We start from the raw sequence: 24397 nt of genomic DNA, 5'->3' as shown, positions 1-24397 counted from the left end.
ATACCATCACCCGGTCTACATATATATTAATTTGCGGAATATTAATTGTCTTCGTTCCATCCTTTTCCCTCACTCTGCATCAGTTTTTATCCATAGCCTTGTCACCTCCTGTATTGATTACTGTAACTTTCTTTTCTTTGGCCTCCTTTAAAAATCACTCCATAAACTTCAAGTGGTTCAGAATTCAGCTCCTCACATTATTTCCAAACCCCCCTCATTTCATCACATCACCCCAGTCCTACAGCAGCTCCACTGGCTCCTGGTTTGATTCAAAAGAGAATAAGAAATTCCTCCATACACATTGAAGGCCATCCACCACCATTGCATTCTTGAGTATCTTTTCTACGCATCGATTACTGTCTCATCCTTAATTTGATCTGCAGTTAAGCCAGGCCGTCATGAAAGGAGACAAACCCTTCTTACTGCACAGAGGCTCCACTACAAATTTAAAAAAATAAAGTTATATAATCTCATTCTAAACTATGCAGGTATTTAGTCTGCACTGATGAAGATTCACTCATCTTGGACGGTCAAATGGATTGAGCCTTTGCAATAAAGAATTAATCAGAAAATTGGTAGGACTAACCTAAGGACTAACCTTTTAACAGCGTCCGAAAAGTTCTCTGTTGCTGATTATACATCAACTCGCCGTATTTTTACTTCCATGTTGCTACTGGATTTGATGAAATATAAGGCTTTCCGAATGAAATTAATGTATTGATCTAGCCTATACATATTAAATGACAAATCTGCTTCCATGTTTGGTGAAAAACCAGTAGTTTGCGTCCAATATTTACATAATTTATTAGGAATATTTAAAAAAGATGTTTCCATTTGTAGTTACCGATCTCCCGTTACCCTATTTTACTTTGACAAACCTAATGTTGTAAGTCTTTTGTTTCCTGTTTGATAGGATTGCAATTGTGGCGCTTGACCAGGCTCCGACAGACCGGAACGCATCAGAAAATTGGACTCGCTCCGTACTTTGACGGTGGACGACAGAGAGCTGGTCCACTGACGGAGAAGTCATGGAGAATGTGGAACAGTTCTCATTAATTAAAATAAAAACGAGTTTTGTGAAATGAAAGGTTTAGGCAATATTTTACATAATTATACAGTTTTAAACTAAAATTTTAATACTTCAAAATTTTTGTGGTAAAGTTAAAAAGCTTAAATAAAAAAAAATAAAATAAACACTCCCCAGAAAGTCCTTATTGATGAGTAAATGGCTGTTACCTATTATGGGGGCTGTATATCTTTGTTCAGTTTCTAAAGTGTAGAATTTGAGGCCAGGGGCTGCACAGTTGCCTTTCAGCAAGACAGCCCTGCGGTTTAAATTTTAGCAGATGGTCTTTCTGCATGGAGTTGGCCATTCTCCTTGTGCCTGCACAAGTTTTCACAGGGTACTCCAACTTTATCGCGCACTTTTAGGTGAGCTGGTTCTTCTTCATTAGTTACGAGTATGTGTGAATGCTTGAATGCTTGTTACACTGTGATGGGCTGGCGAACTGACAAAAGTGTACCCCACCTCTTTCCAATTGAACACTGGAGTTAGGCACCAGCCATCTGTGACCTTGCAAGGAAGGGCATTGGATGGATGGATAGATATTGAATATAGACGCAAGAATTTGATTAGATCCAGGGCACCAGTGGTTTGTTTAACATATACAGAAAATGGTGGGGATTTACAAGTGTGCCTACAATTTTTTTCCAAAACAGAATTAGCTTGTGTATAAGATGTATTAGATAAAATTTTCTGCATGTGGAAAACCATGAGAGCGGTTCAGAACAGCTTTAAGGCACACAAACAGGAGCACAGAAGTACAAAACACACAGAGAGACACTGCGATGCAGTCAGACTGGTTTCTCCGTGCTGTGGGATAAATAACACAACCTCTGCAAAGGCATATTTTTGGTTTGGAGGAGTAATTAAGAGAATGGATATGAGTGCATAGCAGGTTAAAGACCAAGGGAGAGGAGTGGATGAAAATAGAAAACACCATAAAGCGACAGTCAGGTTTAAAACTGAATACAAGTGAATGGCAGTTTGAGAAGGAGGGAAAACGTACGGAGGCAGGTGTTCTCTGTGAAAAACTCAGTGAACTTGTCGCAGTTGTCTTTGTTGTTGCCGCTGTTGCTGCAGTCGCAGTAGGGAGAGACGCTGATTTTGGGGGAGCGCAGGTAGTTGGGGGTCATCACGGTGCCTGCAGCAGGTGGAAACAAGGATTCCTTGAAGAATTCAGGCATGGCAATAAATGTGACGACGAACAATGGTTCTGACCGAAGTCAAAACGCAATGCGCTGCTGAGTGTCAAAAACAAGCATTTCCAACAGTTCTAAAGACTTTCTCATTTTGTGTTCAATAATAAATGAATAACAAAGTTATTCATTGCTACATTCATTTCTTTTAACTTCATGTTTGAGGGTAACAACCAGAGGAAGCAGAATGCAGAGAGGCTGAAGTGAAGAATAGCCTTTTCTCTCAGCGAGGGAAAGCAAATAGCTTCAGTCAGTGATTTCTCACTCCCCCAATGGATTGTTCCCTTGAGCTGGATGCTGACCAATAAGGGCTTTTTTGTTTTGCAGTAGGCAGAATAAATTGGCACTGTGTGGAAATATATATATATATATATATATATATATATATATATATATATATTCTGGGGCTTGGTGTGGTCACTTGTAGGAAATGCTAAATTATTTGACAGTTTGCATTGATTCAAAGAAGGTTTAACCTCAACAAATTTCCACTTATGTTTGCTGTCGGAAGCATAAAGAAGTCAGTCAAACTGAGACATTAATTAACTTGACTACTTGACACAGAACACAGACCGCGACCATCAACGAAAAAGGTGAAATTAGCTATAACGTGTAGACTCACCAATAAGGCCAGAGTAAGCCAGGAGGCAGTCAGCGTAGTTCTCCTTCAGACAGCCTGACAGCGAGCGAGGCTCTGACATGCAGTTAACAAAGAAGTCAGCCAGTCGGGACCTAAAAAAAAAAACACACACATCCAGAAACAATCAGAGATCCAACGAGATTTCCACATGGCCCATAGGAGAGTTAAGAGTAAGATGACCATCTTCCGTTTGCTTTGGCTGAGTTATTTCCTGAAATTACATACAAATAACAAACAAGCAAAGATCCATGCCTTTCCTGATTTGAAAATGAGGAAAGAGGATTGTAAATGCACCATATATATATATATATATATATATATATATAAAAATTTATTTATAAGTTTATATATTGCCAGTGTATGCCAGTGGCCCCCAGAAGAACTTTCCTATTGGTTTTATGCATGCACGGTCAATGAGGAGTTAGTATCCCCAGGCACTGAGATGGTGCTCCCCTTTTTCCTTCCAGAAAATCGAGAGATTAGGATGTGTTTTCTACCAGTAACAAAAGCTACGCTCAGTTTTTTGTTTTACGTTTGCGTCATCAAAATGCTATGGAGGAGAAAATGAAAGTTTTAATCATTATTCAATTATTATTATTCAAGTTTCTTCCAAGAGAAAGATTCTGCTTTGGATGAATTCCTTAGAAGTTTACTGATCCATAAAGGCAATATTGAAAATGCACGATGTAGTGTTTGTGTGTAACACTACATTTTTTGTGTAAGGCAGCCACCGGCACAATTATTCAACCTCTAGATACTATTGTCAGTTTTGTTTTTAATACCAGTGATGGTATCAAGGTGTGTTGCAGTCCTGAAAAAAACAAAAAACAAAGGAGCTTCCAGAAAAACTGAGAAAGGAGATTATTTCATTACACCTGAAGGGCTTTGGGTATAAGAAAATTTCCAAAAGATTTAATATTTTAAGAGACACCATTGGGAGCATTATAAGAAATTTGAAACCTTATGATCGGCAGCAAATCTGCCTGGCTGTAGAAGAAAGCCCAAACTTTCACAGAGAGATCATAGCTATTTAGTCGGGACAGCTAAGAAAAACCCTTGTGGGAGTGCAAGGCACCTACAGGATGACATGACGGAGGCTGGTACTAGTGCTTCAGTGGCAACCCTAAGGCATGCACAGCTTAAAAAAAGGACTTCATAGTTAAACTCCTAGACGCACTCCACTCTTGGCCAAAAGGAACATCAGGTCGAGTAGAACAAGCAAAGATGGAATTTGGATAGGACTACAGAGTTTTGGGGAACCAAACTGGAATTGTTTGGACATATGGATCAGTGGTGTGTTAGCCGTGTGAAAGACCAGGCTTAGGATTGGCAGAAGAGCAGCCCTGCAGTCAAGCATGGAGGTGGATCATTGATGATGTGGGGCTGTCTGTCTGTGGCAGGAACTGGCAATCTCTACCTTCTGCATGGGCATCACGGCATTTTGAAGAGGAACATGTGAACTTCTGTCAACAAAATAAAACTTTTTTTTAAAAAGAAAAAACAAACAAATTAAACCTCTGTGATCACTGCACTTTCCAGCAAGACGGCCATCCCAAGCACACCTCTAAGTAAAAAAAAAAAAAAAAAAAAAAAACGTGGTTAAAAAGAAAAACATCAAGGAGTGTCCTGGAGGGCCCTTGTCCTTCACCAGATTCAAATCCAATTGAACATCTTTGGCGGGATTTAAAGAATGCAGCTGCAACAAGGAACCCATCAAACGTCAACAAGCTAGAAGCTTTTACGAGTGAAGAATGGGCAGACATTCCTGTCAAGAGGTGCGGGAAGTTTGTCAGCACTTCTCAAAACCATTTGTTGGAATTTATAAAACTTAAAGGATGCTCCACAAAATACTAAAGTTGAGGTTTGGATGATACTGCGCACGCACGTGTTAGGAGTTATATATTTTATTTCAATTTCAAAGATTTTGATGTCAAAATAACTTAAATATGTCTCAATATTTTTTGTTGTTGTGCAATAAGGTGTTTTAGTAATTTATTGTCATCCACGCCACTAAAATGTCTGTCGAGGCTGAGGGCGTTGGATATTTTTGATTGCAACTCTATATATAAACAATGCTCAGAAAGCAAAAGTCACTTCAAACAAAACTGTTATAAACTGTGGCTACTTTGAAGCAAAATAAAAGCATAGTCAACTCTTTTCTGCATGATTATAATCACATATTTTTACTTTTTTTTTAAAAAAAAAAGCTGCAAGAGCAATCAGCTGTAAGTATAGACCAGATCATCCAGCATGATGCATCTAATCCCGCCAATCTGGAGCAGAGCAGAGGAGTGTTTAGTGAGCGTAACAGCAGCCAGTATAGCAGACCTGACATATGCTGCGGGAGCCTGTGGAAATGCATGGCTTTAATCTATCCCTGCTAACTGACAAATGGACTGGGAGGAAGCTGCATTGCGGTGAGACCTGTTGTTCAGCCCTCAGCATATGTCTGATGGATCGAGAGCGCCATGGAGAGAGAGAGAGAGAGAGAGAGAGAGAGAGAGAGAGAGAGAGAGAGAGAGAGAGAAAGAGAGAGAGAGAGAGAGAGAGAGAGAGAAAAAAAAGCCAAAGATTGAGAGAAGAGTGAAAAATTTTGCAATGGGAATTTATGGCTGTCATGCTGCCTGCTGTTAAGAAGACAGAGAGGCAAGAAGGGGAGGGAAAACCAGAGGCTGCAGTCTGAACAGAGATCATTTCTGATGTCTAATGCTTCCCTTTAATCCAACAGACCCACGTTAGGATTGAACGTGGCCCCCGTAGAGCATGCGTCAACATTCATACACAATCCAGGGAGGGTGATGTCAGATACCCATCACTGAATTACTCTTTCCTGCCTCGTACTACAGGATAATGACTGCTGTGTTGCTCAGCGACAGGTGTGACTCTGAGAATTAAGATGTAAGTTAAGCACTAAGGAGACAGGTTATTTCTGCTGTCTAAGGTAAAGAGGGGTATAATTGTGTAATTACTGAATGCAGTGTTGATGTATCGGATCCTAACTGGTCTTTACTTTCAATGCTGCAATTTAAGCATGAACTGGCATTCCTAAAAAAGTTTCCATATTCGACATTAAGTGCTAATTTTGGGCCTAAATTTATCTTAACATGAAGCATGCTAGCAGTATTGATCCGCTGCTGTATCATACCTGAGTTATTGTTATTAGCACCTGTAAGCAGGGATTGTAGTACCATTGATAGCGATTACAGGTCTGAATACCATCTCAGTGTTTGCATCCAAAGAGGGAATTTCTATTAACACCAAAAAAAGTGCAACACCTTTCTTTCATGGTGGTTTTAACAGTCTCATGTGATACCAGAGCTCCACTGGACATTTGTGCTCTTACAACATTTGGAAATAATTATGTTTAGCGTGTGATAATTAAAAGCTGTTAGGCTTGGGTGTGTTTTTTGAGAAATGTCATGTTTCAATCAAAATGATTCCTCCGTTGAATGGGATTTGATTCACATTGTCAACACAATTTTAAAAAGCCATCATAAGGGAAACCTGAGATTTGTTATGTCATCAAAATAACTTAACATCCAATAATAACACTTTTCATACCATGCTCAGGAAAACAAGCCACAGTTCTTTAAAATCATCCAAATTCATTTTGCTGCTTGGTTTGCCTGTGAGTATGGCTGTCAGGACAGCAGCAAAATCAGGAATCGAGTTTAATTAGGGATCCTGATACCCATTAAAGTAAAAAAGCCTTGATTTGGACCTTGAACACATCCGGGAATTCCTAATTTGGATTAAAATCAGCAATTTAAAATTATTCAGTAACAACTCACATCCTGCTTAAGGGAAATTAACTATGTAACAAAAGTGGGGGTGTTGGACCCCACACTGCAGAAAGCTTAAAGACAAGGTTTTCTCCCTTTACTGTTCTTTTTTAATGCCAGAAAACTAAAAGGCAGAACACCTAAAATATCTAATTTCCTCCTGACTCATATTAGTGAGAATCCTGACACAGGGGTGGTGATTTAAAGTGCATAAATTGTGAAAAAACTTCAACCAAAGCATGTCAGTTTTGAGAGAAACAACTTGTCCAAACAAATGTTAGTAGGGAATGAAATTTAATTGAACTGAAAAAAGCACAACAGCAGAGTTTGTGTCAATCAGAGTGCTGTTTAAAGATTTTTACCTCATTCTTGCTTATTGGACCAACTGCTGCTTTATCTTAAAATGCAAAATAAAGCAATCCAGTGAAGGAAAAGACAGACACTTATGTTTGGAACAAAGAAACACCATATCAGTGTCAAAACCAGTTGCCTGTTGCATCTTTTCCTCCATGCCATCACTAACCAAAGTAATCCTTAAAGCATAAGCAGAATTCTTGTTTCCAACCTGCAGATGTAGTTGGTCTTGCAGGAGGCCTGCAGTTCCAGGCAGTTTGGCGTCTGCTTTTCCTCGTACGAGCAGACAGGGACAATGGTTTGACGCCTGCGTTCAGAGCATGCTGTCTGGTCGCTGACAGGGCATGAGCAGAACAGCATGCCGTAGCTGTGCTTTGGAGGAACCTGCGTGGCAAAAGAGAAACAGTTTTATTTTTAGTTGACTAACACTGTTTCCATGAGGTTTCTGCTTCACAGGCTGTGTTCTTTGGATTATCCTAAGATGTTTTTTCATAATGGAGAAATTAAAAATATACCATATAATTTACTTTAACTGCAGTCACCCAGATTGTAGGTCTAAACATGAGTACATGAAACAGGTTATATGGAACATCTTTGAAGTATCTGTATTGCGTTTGTTCCCAAAAAAACATGGGATTCAGCATGAAACTGAGACAGGAAGGAGTACGTCACTGTTGCTATGATGTCATTGTGTCATCGTTGCCATTTTTCTAATGATCTTTACACAACTGGAAAGTTATTAGATATTTTTCAGCCAAACTAATCACAATGTACGTCATGTTTTACTATGGGTTTCAAGTATCTGGCATGCAGAGGTGAGTAAACCATCTTTGGATATTTGCAACTTCTATGCATATATCCAGTAGTGTGACATTGGTATTACATACACTCATCACAGGCGTGAGGTCAGAACAATCTGCAGCTATTGCGAAACTAATTGGAACGTTATTATATCATAATGGAATTATTCTGAAAATTACCATTTTTTTTTTTTTTTTTTTTTTGCGGACTAGACAATATTGTGAATTTTCTTTACTCCAGACAGTCTTGAACAAAAAGGTACACCACAATGAATGTTTGGTTAAATGTCCCCTGACAAGTTGGAGATAAACCACATGTTTTTTAGCCATCCACAATCCTCTTGCAGGGTATTTGATCGCTCTTTGTATTAGGAATGGTAGAGCTTCTTCAATTGGTTCATTTACTGCCACAAACCCTGTTGTTAAAAGTACTACATAAATTGCCAGTATGATAGGGTTAATCTCAGACTTTTATCTATCCTAGAACAAGGCTTGATGAGAGTCTGTGGTCATTGTGCCATGCGAAAATCCAGCTATGTGTAAGTCTGACAAAATATTAATTTAAGTTGAAGTTTGTTTCTGTATTGCATCTAAAGTATACACTGGTATTAAAACAATACCAGGGCACAAGGTTACCACCATCATACTTGACAACAATTTTTCATAGGTTCAAATGTCCCTCCTTAAATCCATCTATTGTCTTCCACTTATCCAAGATTGGTGTGCTGGTATGATTGGTCAACTAAGGGAACCAAGACTTCCCTCTACACAGTGACACTCTCCAGCTCATTCTGGAGGAGACATTCCCAGGACAGAATACATATATAGTCCCTTTAGCACGTTCTAGGTTTACCTTGGAGTCTTCTCCCAGGGGAAAGTGGCTAGAAAACCTCGAAAGGGAGGCACCCAAAGGGCATCCTGATCAAATGGGCAAATCACCTCAACTAACTCCTTTCACTATGGATATGAAGTGGCTCTACTTTAGGCTGCTCCGGCATGATACAGCTTCTCACCCTATTTCCCAGGCACAGTCAGGACACCTAATGCATGAAGCTAATTTCAGCCGCTTGTATCCAGGATCCCATTCTTTGAATTGCGATATATCTTATCTTATGAACTTACGTGGTTCAGCTCTTTCTTCACTACAAAAACAGGATCCATCTATACACTTGATACCCTTGATTTGAGGCAGAGGCTGATCTCCATCCCAAAAGGACCAATCCATCTTTTTGCCAGTCAAGACACCATGGCCACAGATTTAGAATTGCTAACGCTCAGCCCAGCTGCTTCACACTCCGATGGGTTTAGTTCATCCTGAAGGCCATGGCTTGAATAAGTAAAAAGACCAACATCATCTGCCAAAAGACAAGATGAGGCTCCTAGGTTCCAAAACCAGACGCCCTCCTCCTAACAACTACACTTTGGAGGGGGCAAGCATGGTGGAGTCCAACCAGCATTGGAAACAAGTTTGACTTTGTGTGTAGTCTATACATTGATCAGATATGGGGTATCCCCATAATGCTACTGAACCTTAGACAACAAACATACTTTTTCTAACTCTAGCCAAAAAGCTATTTTTTTGTGTTATTTGAAAATAAAGCTTATATTTTCAATGTTGGTAGCTTCTCAGTCCCTATTTATGTACAGATCACTACACTGTCCACAGTGACACTGGAGTTAAAGCATCTGCTAGGAAGTTCCTGGATTGACCCAGGACATTCTGACAAATTTACTTTCATGTATATCAGTTTGGGTCAGATGATTAAAAGTTGGACACGAGCGTTCCCACCGGACAATAATCCAAAACGGCAATCAAGAATAGTAGTGGAATGAACAATGTCAGTTAACCCTAAGCTTCTCAAAGGGTATGCCGAAAGACAAAACCTCAATGTCTTCTAAATGTTGTGTACTATTCTTCAAAGCTGAGTCCAAGCCAGGACCCCCACACATACCTGCTTTTATGACCCCCACGAGGATAAGCAGGCATAAACAATAGGTTGCTGCTTATTTCTTTCAAACCCCTTGTGGGTTGTTAAACTAAACATGAATATTTACAAACAGGTGAATATTTGGGCCTGTTTGTAAATTTTTACTACAGCAGAATATAAGAAAATCCATAATAAATTAAAATGTGTGCACCCAGTTCTTATATCTTTGTTTTGCTGAATGATTTAAACGCAGTGCGCCCCTTGAAAGGAACAGCTCAAAGATAAAGCTAAAACCTCAAAATAAAGACATCCATATAGATGGATGTGTGTAAACCTCTTGCTGGCACTGTATATAGCTTTATCAATCGGGTAAAATCACTTTATACATCAGTTGTAATAACTGAATAAGTAATTTTTGTCAATATGCTTATGTTTTAATCAACTTCAACCAGAAAAAACAACATAAATGAGCTAAGGTAGAAATGTATTGTAGACAGCAACAGCGACGGAACACAAACAGTATTGATCAGTTGGTAAATCAAAAAACAGATGCTCTTTAGGTTTGATAAATCACAGAAATAATAAAAAATACCCCAGTCTAACATTACCAACATTGTGCATTCTTTGCAGCTTTTTATTTTTTTAATTAATCATCAGCAAGTTTATACTGCTGAACATCAAGGAGGCTGGACTGGCAATACAAAGCTCCTCGTCACTTTAGAAAATGAAAAAGAAAGCAAAAACGTTGCGCTTGAAAATCACAGCCTTACCAAACAAAAGAAGGCCTGCAGTTCAATTTAAGTTTTGACAGGCTCTCTAATTTATCTACTTGCAGAAGATTCTTCTTTTTTAAAAAAAAAAAAAACATTTCTTGGTGGTGGACATCAAACTTTTGTTCCATAACCGTTGGCCTGCATTTAGTGTCAGAAAAGACTTGCCTTGTCAAAGAACTGACGCAGGGCCTTGTGGCACTTCCTTTTGTTGCAGATTTCGGCAGTGGAGACGCGACTGGTGCAGGGGCTGATGTAGGCCGACCGGTACTTCTTGCACGTGTCGTTGAGGTTGCAGGCTTTAGCGGCTGTCAGGCAGTTGTTCTCTCGGGCCACCGCCGGCTCACCTGCAGGCACGAGGAGACAAGAGGATCACAATGACGATCTGATGCATTGACTGTTTTACATATTTAGATTTTTACAAGAAACATTCGTTTTTTTTAATAAATTATTTAAACGAGTTAGATACACAGCCTTCAGAGAATGTGGCAAACCACAGATCCTTTCTTAACAGAACAAAAGCAGTTCAAAACCCAAAGCTGTAAAGTAGAGTGGAGAAAGACAGAGAGAGAGAATTAAACAGCAGCATAATGATTCTTTGTCCATGCACCAAAAAAAACTCAAAAAGTCTAAACTTCACCCCACCCCCACACCCCAAACTCCCATCTGTATTGTTATGTTTGCAAATCACTTAAAGTGATGCGTCACCGTAGAGCTCCTATAGTCATCAGCATCCCGAACACAGCCCTGCTTATCTGTCAGCTAGCACTAATTGCCTGTGTTCTCCCCAATCCACCATTAATTAACATTTTCATAGACTACTCCCACTCCTGAAGTTGTTTTTTTTTTTGTTTTTTTTTCCGTGTAAGTGGAGCGAAAACGAGCGTCAATTAAATTGGGGAAAGCTCGACATGACAAACATGCAGAAGGAGGGCAGCAGACGGCCGAGGCGTAAACCGCAAGCTCTTGTAGTTGAGCTACCTAACGGGAGCGATGTGTTAGACTGAGCTGGCTGTTGATACGAAACAATGTGTTGACGAGAGGGAGAAAGAGTTAAGAGGATTGATGACGGTTTGGATGCAGTATGCTTTGTGAGAGAGAAGATCCAAAGCCATCTACTCGTATTGTAGCTTTCTTTTCTTTCCATAAGAATTCGGTTTGTTCTCGAGTCCCGAGGCTTCAGAAATACACAACTTTGTATCATACTAATACTTTCAGAGGATTGTGCTTGTCTAAACACAAGAATTACTGTTCTGACCAGTTAATGTGAGCGGCCCATCAGCTGTATACAATGGCAAAAATGGGGTCATCTTTGAGGTTCGTCGCCTTTTAAAGAAGACAGTATAATCGGTTTAAAAACGAGACACACTAGTATGGAGGATCAAGTCTTCCATATTTAGAAATAAATACAGAAATAAATAAATGCTCAATAAATAAATACTTGAAAATAAGTAATTAATAAATGAAGTAGAAGATTATAACGGACAAAAAATAAATATGGTAATTATTACAAAGGCGAATAAATAAAGAAGCTAATTAAAAGAGATATATACATTTATGTCTCACTGTATAATTTAATTTCTACCTACATTTATTAATTTGGTGGCAATTAATTGTATGTTTATTTATTTATTGAGCATTTATTTATTTCTGTATTTATTTTTAAATATGGAAGACTTGGTCCTCCATACAATAGAGGCCTTAGCTCAGCATCGTTACGTCCACTAAAACTCGCAATATCTTGAAAACACCTGTCGGCTGTGTGTGTCCGACTAACGCGATGTAGTGTAGGTTCATGTGGGTTGTGCAGAGGTGGGTAATCCAGGTTCGGTGAGTACAAATCCTGTGCAGAGATTAGTTCCAGCCATTTCCATTCCACAGCATAGAGAGAGATGGTATCAGACCAGGATATAAGCTACAACAGTCCTGGTGCAGCTTCTGTTAAATACAATACCAGGGACTTTTGATCACACCAAAATGAGTTTTTATAGGTTATTCTCTGCCACGCGTACGTGCAGTTATTCAGAAAGGGGACTGGGCATTTCTTACCTACATTTCTGGAAAAAAATCGTTCACTCTACCTTTAAGCAAAGCCCAGGCTTCTTAAAACGTCCAGCCCTCAGGCCAGGACCCTTTTCCTTTGAAAGTAAAGCCATGGTAAATGTAATATGGAAATATAAGGGCCTATTGTGAGTCTCAAGACCAGCACAATCAATCCATGTTATGGGACATTTCCTTTCTAATTTTGTAACGTGTCGGAGAATGCATCCCTCAAGCTGAAGGATCCCCACAGTGTGCCATAAAGAAACAGTATTATTTTTTTTTAATTTAAATTAATTGAATGTGTTACGTGTATTTTATTCAGTCTGATGGAAGAGTAAGGGATGGTAAAATTCAGTACTCAGTATCATTCACTTAAACTTCTATAGTCTTGTTGTTTTTGTACACTGCTTTACTTTTATAAGAGATAATGTTTACCATATATTCATTAACTTTGCTGTCCATACAGCTTTCGCAGATTTCGACTTAAAAAAACGTCCGACGCAAATGTGAAAGGGAGTTTGAAGTTTACAGAATGTGTTTGCATGAACTGCTGTGACATTTGGGATTGAAGTTGTTTTTAAATAGCAGAAGTGCTGTTCTGTCCCACCTCTGACTAGTCATTCACTGGAATATCCCCACAGCGAGATATCTACCTGGTCCCCAATCCTCAACAGACATCTATTTTAAAAAAGGGAATTATGTCTCACAGAGGTTGTCATAATGACAAAATCCATTATGTGTCCATACCTAGCCACAGGTTTGATCTTATCCTAGATCCTAGGTTTGATTTGGAGAGCCCTGCATGGCCAGACACCCATCTACATCTCTGAACTATTACATCCCTGCTCTCTTTTTAGGGCCTTGAGATCTAGTGATCAAGACCTGCAGATTGTCCCCTATACAAAGTTGAAAACTAAAGGAGACAGAGCTTTCTCTTCTGGGGCTCCAAGACTCTGGAATTCCCTTCCTCTGTCACTGAGATCAGCAGACTAAGTGGTTTCCTTTGAAGGCCAGCTACGAGATATGCTAATATAAATAAAGTTTTACTTACTTATTGTCCTCCCAAACACCTTCCATCATTGTGCCTGATAATCTAATTTTTGTCACACCACATGTTGGAACATGCATCAAACATGGAGGAGGAACCATTGTTTTGGCTTTTTTCTTTCACTAGCATGGTTTCTACAAAGAAAATTTGTGAAATTCACCAATTTACATTTCATGCATGTATCTAAACAATTCTGTACTAAATAAAAAAAAAAAACAATTTCATAATCTTTGTATTTCAAACAATTTTGTGTGAGGAAATGTTTTATTTTATGTGTGTACTTTCTGTGAAGGTTGCGTTTAAGGGATGTCAGTCTTAAGGGCTTAAATAAATGGGTAAGTCTCTGATTTCCATCTCTGGTCAGTTTTGAAATAAGATGATTTAAGAAACGCATGTCTTTACCTGAGATGACAACGTGTAGATAAAAGGAAGTTCTAAAATGTCATGGATGATCTCAGGCAGTCTAATTAAGCCTTTTAGTGGTTGAACTGTCTGCACCTTTTGCACATCTTTTGACTCACGGGAAGACAGAATAGGCTTATTTTACCATAAAACATTGTTTAAAATGAACAAGAATAACGGCCCTTCACTCTTAGACTAACATTTCTACAGACAGTTGCGTTATTAGAACTTAAAGATTACTTCATTGGTTATATTCATATGACAGTGGGAGGATCAAAGGAGGCTCTAAGTAAAAAGAGCCGTAAAAGTAGATTAATGTTGACAATTTCTAGAAAACTACACGTTGCCGTTACTTCATGGAACACAGACTATGATCACAAGTTGATCTAGCACTATGAACACTTCATTTGAAACCTGACTTTGGATTTTAATCATTGTGACAAACACTTGGTAACTTTAAGTAAATTAGGTTTAGTGGATTTCTTCTTGGGAGCCAGAACCATGGGAGTACCAGCCGTAGCCTTAACATCCCATATATCTTTTCAGGGACGATTTGTAAGCACAGCTGGTGATATGCTAAACAAAAGAGTGTTCTTCCAGTGCTGTTTAGCATTAGAACCATCTAGATTAGGACACACAATATAAGTACAGGTCAAAATTGGGCTAAATTATTCCTCACTGAATCCTCATTGTCTAAGAGACAGTCTGTGATCTATGAAACCTTTAAATTTTCATTATCAGCTTTACTAAAGATATTGATAAAATTTCACCTCTTCTCAGTCTCATGAACCCAATCGGGTGTATCGACTTATCCATAAACTGCAAGTATGGTTACAACTCTCGCAAATACCTTATCTGCCAAAACCAGATGCTTCTCCGTCTGAAGAATAAAGGATCTGATATGGTGAGAGATCAGGTTTTTCATCATCTACAATCGTAAGCTGGTGTTAAGGTTTTTGAACTAGACACGTGTCTTAGAGAGTTCGTGAGCGATGCTGCAACGTAAAATGGACTTGACAGTGTTGCTCTGACCCAGTCCATGTAAACGTATCATGCTAAAACAGAACTGGGAAAAGTTTATGACAAACTGTTACAGGATACTGTTTTTGTTCAAGTTTGAGTTTTTTTTTATTTTGTTTTATGTTTTTTATATGGTGGCTTATCTTGTAGCCCTAATCAGGGCATTCTTTATCTTTAGTTTCCAAAAAGAACAGCATTGCATTTCTACAAAAAAACCACCAGTGCTTTTGCAAATCTACTCTTCTTTCAACCCCTAGCTTACGGATTTACAAAAACGTGCTTTGTCTGTCAACAAGATTCTAAATTAAGAAGAGGTAATGCATGGAACACATACATTTAGGGTGAAATTTGCTCAAATTAGCAAAATTGTATAATTCTGACCACAATTCTGATCGCAGTATTGAGCTACCACTTCAGTCATTAGCTTGTGTGTAATATGCATCAAGATGTACTAGCATTAGACACCTACATTGGCTGTGTCATGGTTTTGAAGTAAATAGTCTAAGAATGTTTAGGCTTTCCAGATAAGGAGGATAATATTGTATGTGGGTAAAAACAATGGCTGTCTTTTTGCTGTGAATTATAGCTCGATTGACCTGGACCGAGAAGTAAAAACACTCATCCATGTGTGAGGCATAGCACAAAGAAAAGGTTTGTAGAACTTTTTTTTTTTTCTTATTGAAGAAAAAGTGAACTGCTAAAATTCCCTAGAAACCTCATTAACAAGCTGTTCATCTCGATGAGCTATTTGCCTTGCTGCATTTGGGTTATGTATTGGTTACAGCAGTTTGTTCAGGTCCTGTATCATGCTGTCAAATGTGAGCCAGGGGGTCCATTCAGTAGTCAGCTGGTTTTTAAACACAGAAAAATAACACCTATTCTGACAGCATCAGATTTTATCCAACACCTTCCCCATTATCATATGTTGAAAGCATCCCTGCAGGAAAGCAGATCATACATTATCATAAAGATGATCTCTTTATGGTAATGTGGACGCGTTTAAGGCGCTTTTTGTCGAAACACCTGAGGTGTTCTGTCAATTTCCGTTCCACAGCCTGGCAATGAAAAAGATACAGATATAGACACAGAAAGAGCTGTAAAACGCTGTCTTACAGTAAAACAATCCAGGCTCTTCACAGATTTCATCCAAACTTCTGAACTTGATGATCCGTCTCCTTCCATGCTTTTTTTTTTTGAAAAATCCAAATCTGCACAGTGTTGCCCAGCAGACCATCGTTAAGTTTAATGTCTGTCCATTGTTGGGCCATGCATTGTGTGTGTCTGCCTTAAAAATGAACCTTGAACAAAAGTCCTGACACAGTCTGGGATGGCATCCATCTGAAGACTAAAGCACAATAAAAAATCCTGGAAGCACTGAGTGATTAACATCAAAGCCCAATCATTTCTAAACATCTTTCTGCTCCTCCTCTGTTTTTTTTTTTAAATCCAGAGATGAGAAACGAGCGAACCCTGCGCACCACAACTACACCCCTTTATGGAATGTATTCATTTTCTTTGTGAAGCTTTAAGTCACAACCCCTTCCTTAGATCAATGAAGACAACGTAAAGATGTCCATCTTTAATCATCAAAAGCTGCTGGTTCAGCATATATCAACACAAAGAGCAACAGCGCCCATATACAGTGTCATGTTCACATGGATTACATCAGTTGCAGGAGATCATTTGAACATATTTCAGCTTTTTCTTTTGTGAAACGCAGTTGGCGGGTGGAAGAAAAGAGCAAATTGTCCCCTTGAACCGTACACGATCCATGAGATCCAGAGCACAGCTTTAAATTTTGCTGTTTGTTACTGTTCTACAATTTTTAGGTTTGCGGTTCTTAGGTAACAAACCGACAGAAACGTCACTCAGCAGCGCTCGCATACCCGCCACACGACCTCGTGTCAGAGGTGTTGATATCTGTTTGGTCAACTATCCGTTCTGCTATGGATGAGGGGTATTCTCCCTTCTCGTACACAAACATACATCCATACAGTATTCTGCCTGTCCCATATGGCGCCCCCTAGTGTTAGCAGTGCATCAGCTGAACTCCTGTTGCCCTCCTGGCAGATGGCATGGTCTCTCAGAAACACACACACACACACACACACACATCAACATACATTCTGCATGCTCAGACAGGGCCCGCACCCGGTTGGGGCCGGGGCCATCTGGAGGCCTGGTAGGGGGGGAACGAGCCCCTCCCCTCCTCAACCACCAACACCCCCCCCTCCCCCACCCGGCAGCTCATGTTTCCGATTCAGTCTCAAATTGATTATCATGTCGCCTGTTTCCTCCAGTGCCGCTGCTACCCCCCCCCCCCCCCCCTACCCCACCCCAATACTCTGCTTAATTACAGATGCCATGGGACACAGCGCGGTTAGAACCTGACCTGCCCCATCCTCGTACGCCCCTACACTGCCCCTTCCATTATCATCTCTCATGTTTCGTTCTCACTCCTTGCCTCGACTGAAACTCCCCTCCTCCTTCTCACAGCGCCTTCCTTTTAAGTTCCGGTAACTGCGTTTGTCTTTCGGGTCTGCACGAAGCTCTGGATCTATACCAGTCATTAGCTCCCTTCCTTCGTCCCCATCATCATCATCCATCTCTTCAACTTTGTTCGTGTGGCTCCTACAGCTTTTTTTTTTCTTTTTTCTGCTGGATCTCTTTGCCATCTGGCCTTTATATTCCCCTTTGGAGTAAGGTGCAGCTTTTATATCGGCCTTCAAGGGGTTTCTAACAACAGTACAAAAAAAAAGTTAGCTATAACATAGTGTATTTATGGTATAGAGACCCCAAAACAATCTGCCCTACCTGCTTCCCTTTTTTATTTTAATTGTGGTTTGAAGTTTTCAGAGGAAATTTGACATCTGCGTTGCTTTCACTAAAATGTCACACTGTTTTCCCGGCAGCGCTTGTCTTCTCGGCTAAAGGAAGCTTTCTACATCCAGCCGTTCGGGGGGGGGGGGGGGGGGGGGGGTCAGTTGGAAGCACTTGACTGGTGTTTGTTTCCACTCTTCATGCTCCAGCATTGGAGACAGTCACTGGCTGCGTGCTGAGCCACAGAGCCAGTGCCTATAATTCACCGGCTCTCTGTTTGCTAAGTGCAATAAATACAGCTATTTGTCCTGGTGGCACGGCAGCGAGGGATTACAGAACAAACCCTCTGCCACCCAAGGGGAAACTCTAAACAGCCCGACGAGAGGCAGCAGTTTAATACAAATTACACGCAGTGCCCACCGCCAGTGTTGCCAGATAGTGGAAGACAAACAAGCGACCAGCTCCAACGAAACAAGCCCAAAGGAGCGCTGTATTTCTACCTTTTCTAAAACAGTCCTCCATTAATTTGTTGCAAATTCCTGGTTAACGTTTTAATGGTAGGACAGAAAAGGGATCACTCCCAAAACACAGTTAGCATGAAGATAGCATCTAATGTTTGAGAGTCAGTGACTCCAAAGTTAACCCTCCGCAGTAGTTCTCTAACATTAGCTCAGGAGATTTTTTTTAACCTCCCTTACCATCCTCATCACTGCGTCTGGTGGCAGATAAATATGCGCCTGTGTGCAGCCTGCAGTCCAGTGGCTCATTGGAAAGTCATGGTAACAAATTAAAAGTTCCTGGAAACAACACATCTCTCCAACATTAAGAGCAAATTAAGCCAACACTGCATCAAAATAAGGAAAATAGCTGAAAATAAGGCATGCGCTTGTTTTTATGTTTAATTATGTAACCTCCACTCAGATTGTAGCGTTCTTTTAATACACCTACAAGAAAGAGTTACATTTTGGGAAATTCAAAATTATATTTTAATCACACATTAGCAACCAGTAATTTGACATTTAAATGGCAATTTCTTTTTGTCATTTTAAAATGTTTATTGAATTAAAACAAAGGGAAGATGACAAAAAGTCTTTGCCTAAAGTTTGCAAATGTGGCTCCAAGGACCTTGCATAAGGTGTGTCAGACACTGAACAAGCACCAACAACAATAGAAGCGGTTCAAAAGACATAAAAAAGTCACAACTAGACAAGGTGCATACTCTAATAATAAAAAAGGACCTTTTTCCTGACTTTTCTGGAAAATATCACGAGGTCAAAGATAGAAGAGGAGCAGAGCGTTCAACAACTCAGCAGAATGGAGCGTCACAGCGAAAAGACGCCGACTAGACTGGATGTAGCTCTCCATTGGATAGGGCACTGGCTTGTGTAAAGACCAACAAAAAAATCAACATTAAATTATTTATGCATTTCTTTGTTGTTTGAACACCGTGGTGAATTTAAATGTAAAAAGAACAAAAGGGAGCACAGCGACTAATGTTTCTAATTTTTATGCAGAAAGGTTCTGTGTTTATGGGCTTTTATGGGCATGGATGCTCCTTTTCATGACATTTTGAGTTTGATCAGCTAAGTCTGGTCATTTCACTCATTAAACCTTTAAAACAAACACGACCAACACATTATAAAGCCATCAATGCTCAAATAAGCAAATTTTACCTCCAGCTTTTGCTTATAATTAGCCCCTAATTATTTTATTTTCATAGGCCCACATTGGGTAACAAAGATATGCTAATTAATCAAAGAGAGTCAGAATCAGGTGGAATAATCTTTTCGTTAAAAGGGTTGAGTACAAAGACTGCACTCTGACCAGTTACTTTTTTGCATACTTAGCAATTTTTGTGTCACATTAATAAACTGTAAAGCTGGTGAAACAGATAAACATGTCTGTTTGTTCCCGTCTGCTAACACCACAATCCCAAAATGTGTTCCGCAATAGACGGATCACTTTGAAGACTTACACAAAGCAAATACGAGTTGTTCATGTATTCTGCCTTTTAATAGAGTAAATTAAAAAAACATTTTATTATTCTAGCATAAGAATTTATTAGGAAAAATAATCTGCTTTGGTTGGTAGGTAGGTAGGTAGGTAGGTAGGTAGGTAGGTAGGTAGGTAGGTAGGTAGGTAGGTAGGTAGGTAGGTAGGTAAGACGGATGGACAGACATTGAGAATTTAATGTCTGAATCAACTTTGCTGCATCTCATTGTGATCAAGCAGACTGAACCGAAAACCAGATCACCATGAGGGCCTGGATAGAGAGACAGAAAGAAATGTTTGCAGACGGTGCCTAACATGATTTAACAAGGCAGTCTATAAAGCTCTTTCAGTCATTAAGACCTATTCAAACTATTAATTTGGTTCTGGGTCAATAATCATCTTGTCCAGTTCACCAAAACATCTGCAAGGTGGATACATTATATCCACGTTATAAACGTCTCCCGCAAAACTCTTCCTGCAACATTCTTTTTAAGCACCTCATTAAAACTGGGAAGTTAGAACTTTGGGTTTTCTAATCCTGTTAGCGTTGAGCTACGGTGTCACTGATTGGAAAGAGAAGACCCGGCTGGGGGACAGGTCCAGGCTATGCCAGCTGAAAACGTCTCGTTCAGGTTACCAGCTGATTACCTTCTGCACCTCCGAAACAGAACCTATTCCTGTACTTTGCACGGGGATGCAGATTTTGACAACTCTACAACTCTACACCCGAACTTCCTCCTTTGCGCCTCGTTCCGATCAAGCAGACTGAAAAGAAAAGCAGGACATCATGAGGGCGGCGTGAGATCTCTGGCCGAACTGCTCTCTCCATCACTCTGTTGATCATCACTGGTGAGTTACACCGCCATCTGCTTTAATGGGCTCCACACTTGAAAGTGCAAGACAAGCAGAAACGGAGAGAGAGAGGAGTGGTCGAAGAAGAGCCTCAAGGCTTACCCATCCTTCTTAGCTTTTACTTTTTTCTTGTCTTTCCAAACCCCAAACCTGTTTCCTTTTTTTTTTTTCTCCAAAGCTTTTCTGAATCTCTGTTGGCCTTCTCCACCTCACTTTCTGCCACTTTCTCTGTAGTTAATAATCTGCCTCTTCCTCCAACTGTCCCAGTGCAATAAAGCCACATGGCACAGGCTGCAGCAAATGACATAACTCACAGTTGCTAGTAATTGATCCCTGTAGTGCGAAGCCTTTCTTTCTCCCTCGTTCCCACTCATCCGCCTCTATCTCTGCCTTCTGCGCAACTGCTCTTCAACTCTAACAAATTTTCCCCTTCAACTTCCCTGAATTTATTGAACCTTATTGGCTCGCATTCCAATAAAATCTGCCAAAGACAATTATTTCTGTGTCTCCCATTGCTGTTTTCATTTTCCTGAAACTGCACCTCAGCGCTTCCACTGCCAAAAAAAAAAAAAAAAAAAAAAAAAGCCCAGCACCTCATTTCATTCATTCTGCTTCACTAACATTACAAATCAGGTCTGTACAGAGGCACTTACCTGAATATATAACATGTTCCGTGCGCTTCATGAGCTTCTCCAATTTCATACCTAAAACTTATTTGCTTGCCTGAAATGTAACTTTTTCTACAAATTGCTCACCTTCAAACGTGGGATTATAGGTTCTGGAACTGATGGTCAGGGAAGAAATACAACCTGTGGGTAAATGCTGTGTGCTGGCTAAAAAAGTTCTCATACTCTGAACTTTATGCCGGCCCGTCCTAACTTATTGCTTTTCGAAGGCCTCCGGTCTTCTTCGTGACATCAACAAGCTTTTAAAGGACGCATCTAATCGTTCAATGTTTTCTTCAAATCGAAAAACTGAAATGAGGCCCACACGGGCAGAACATCACCCGAGTTCCTCTTTTGATTCTCCCTGCCTGAACTGATTGCCCATAAAGTGAAAACTAAAAGCCGAATGATTAAAATCTGGTTGCTGCTCTTCCGACATGAATCAATCTAAAGGCAAGCAAGGATAGCAAAGGGGGAAATCATTATGCATTAGGGTTAGCAATCACCGTTTCTCATCCTGATACAGCATGTATCTTGATGACAAGATCTGAAACTATGAAGAAACAAACACTGATTTGCTAAAATTTGATTTACCACTCAACAAGGATTCCCTCCGATTTATTGCATTCATTTGATGCAATATGGTGCGATTACATTTGTTACAATGTAACTTTTCAGAAATGTTCTAAAAACTACTTATTAATTGATTTGACAGCTGTACTGAGAAACACGAGTTGCTGACAGACAGTCAATATGGGTTTTGGAATAATAGATCTACAGCTCTGGCAGTGATGGACTTGGTATAAAAAAAATAACTGGAAACAAACCTGAATCTATTGATAACAAAAAGTATGCACTTTTGTCTTTTTAGATAAAAAAAAAAGCTTTTGACACTGTCTACCTTGATATACTGTTAAGAAAGCTGGAGATGTACCGTTTCAGAGGTGTTGAGTTCGACTGGTTGCAGAGTTTCATAACTAATAGACATTCCTATTTTCCTTCCTGTTAATGGGTTTTTTTTCTTTCCACTGTCGCTTTATGCTTGCTCAGTATGAGGGATTGCTGCAAAGCCATGGACAATGCAGACGACTCTCCCTGTAGCTCTACGCTTCTCCAGGAGTGAATGCTGCTTGTCGGGACTTTGATGCAATAATGAGCTGGTTCCCTTATATATGGAAGTTTTGACCAATCTGTATAATTTGATTGAATTTGACTTTGCAAAGTGCCTTAAGATAACATGTTTCATGAATTGGCGCTATACAAATAAAATTGAATTGAATTGAATTTCCAGATAAGGCAAACAAAGAAAAAAAAATGGAGAATTATTTTTTACAATTATTAATGTGAAACATTTATCATGTTACAATGTTTTTTGACCCTTCCCAATGTGAAAAATAGATTTCCTACAGTAATTTAGGGACCTTTATTGGTGCTTTTACATCAGAAAATCTAAACTGCAAAATGCAAAATCTTGTCTTACTGTTAAATTATTGTTACAGTAAAATATACATGTCCATATACACAGAAGAAAAGCCCTACATGGGCTTGTTTAGAAATGTATTTCTTTATATCTCATTTAAACGGATTGGATGTAAAAAAAAAAATAAAAAAAAAATTACACAACTAGATTTCACCCAGTAACACCTTATTCTGAAGCAGGAATTAGTCCAAATCAGTTAATCTTCATCTCTCTATTATCCAAGCATTGTCACACCAGCACACATCCAGGAAAAGAAAGCTAATAATCATAAAAATAATGAAATAGCTAGTAGGCTAGCAGGCTAACTGGCAAATTAGAATTTGGTGCAATTGAGGAGACATTTAGAATTGGTTAGAAAGAACTGTTAAGTACAAAAGCACTAATCAGAAGTGCATAAGTAGGTAAATCTGATTAAAAAAAAAACTGTTCACACAACCAGGTCTCCAAAGACCCATTTCACTTTTTCTAACACAACTAAAACAGCCAGCTTAAAAATAATTTTAATAGGTAGTTTTGTCCAAAAAAAAGTTTCAACACTATTATGGTATAAGGTTCACTGCTACTCATGTTGACAATAACCGGTAAAACTCAGCTGGTCGCAAAAAACGATTCCCAGTAGAAATTGTTTGCGGACATGCTCATTGAAAATAAACCAGAATGGTGGTGAAATCAAAGCGGTAGAGTCAAGCAGGTAAGCAGAGTAGGTAAGCCTTGTGTTTAAAGATCTACATGATTCAAGAAATAAATAACAATATTACATTTCTAACCCTTTATACAACCAGTGTTTATCTCTAAAGGCACTGTACAGTAATTCTGACAAATTATCTTTGTGTTTATTAGCTTCTAAGCGTGATTTCAGAGCTGTAACGTATTTCAATGCCTTTTTAAGGTGAGCACACCTTGGGCAAGAAGTTTTGCATCACCAACCTTGCCTACAAGCTGAATTATTGCGGTATTTGTGCGTTCCCCAGCACACGAGAATCCATCTTGTACTGCTCCAACTTCAACCGTTTGTGACCGAACCAAAAACGGTTCATGCCAATCAGGTTGCAGTATTACGGTTTAAGGCGGGACATACGGGCTGTGATGAAAGCAAGTGCTGCCAAGCTCACACTTGAACCAAAATAAACATGGCAGTGCAGGAGGACGCGCACATACCTGCTGCTATCACATCTGTTTTACCAGAATCCACAATTTCTTCGTTGAAAGAAGAACAACAAGAAGTGTCTTGACTTCTGGTTTCTCAGGAAGCCTGTTGCTTCCATTTTCATTTGTGATTGGTTAAAACCAACCTTTGGTAGGCGGGCTTTAGTTGTAGCTTCAACCAATCAGCTCGGATAGTTCTGCTGACTGTTCCTCTTTCCCCAAACAGATTCAAGCAGATCCAGATTGATAATGTGCAGAACGGAGTGTGCTAAACATCAATCTGGCTTGTCAGGTTAGTGCATCCTTGGACATGTGTCAATTCCCATCATTACCACGCAGTAAAAGCATCTCTGTAAAAAGTGCCAAGAAAACACTAATCAGGAATATGTAATGTTT

The 24397-nt window shown here is 39.5% G+C and overlaps 1 protein-coding gene across 2 annotated transcripts in view; it reads right to left on the bottom strand.

The window, feature by feature from the left end:
- Positions 1 to 2004: 2004 nt before the first annotated feature.
- The window catches only part of LOC105933367 (GDNF family receptor alpha-1-like), a 117343-nt gene continuing 94950 nt past the window's right edge, over positions 2005 to 24397 (bottom strand). For both annotated transcript variants that reach the window (XM_036126730.1, XM_036126731.1), the window contains 4 exons: positions 10702 to 10880; positions 7247 to 7419; positions 2882 to 2991; positions 2005 to 2204 (listed from right to left, as the gene is read on the bottom strand). In XM_036126730.1, coding sequence (XP_035982623.1) covers positions 2020 to 2204; positions 2882 to 2991; positions 7247 to 7419; positions 10702 to 10880 — 647 coding nt within the window. In that variant the 3' untranslated portion in view covers positions 2005 to 2019. The remainder of the gene's footprint in view (positions 2205 to 2881; positions 2992 to 7246; positions 7420 to 10701; positions 10881 to 24397) is intronic.

This window comes from Fundulus heteroclitus, chromosome 22, assembly GCF_011125445.2.
Source record: "Fundulus heteroclitus isolate FHET01 chromosome 22, MU-UCD_Fhet_4.1, whole genome shotgun sequence".
NCBI lineage: Eukaryota > Metazoa > Chordata > Actinopteri > Cyprinodontiformes > Fundulidae > Fundulus > Fundulus heteroclitus.
Note: the sequence above shows the minus strand (reverse complement) of the source record. Positions and strands in the feature narration are given on the sequence as shown.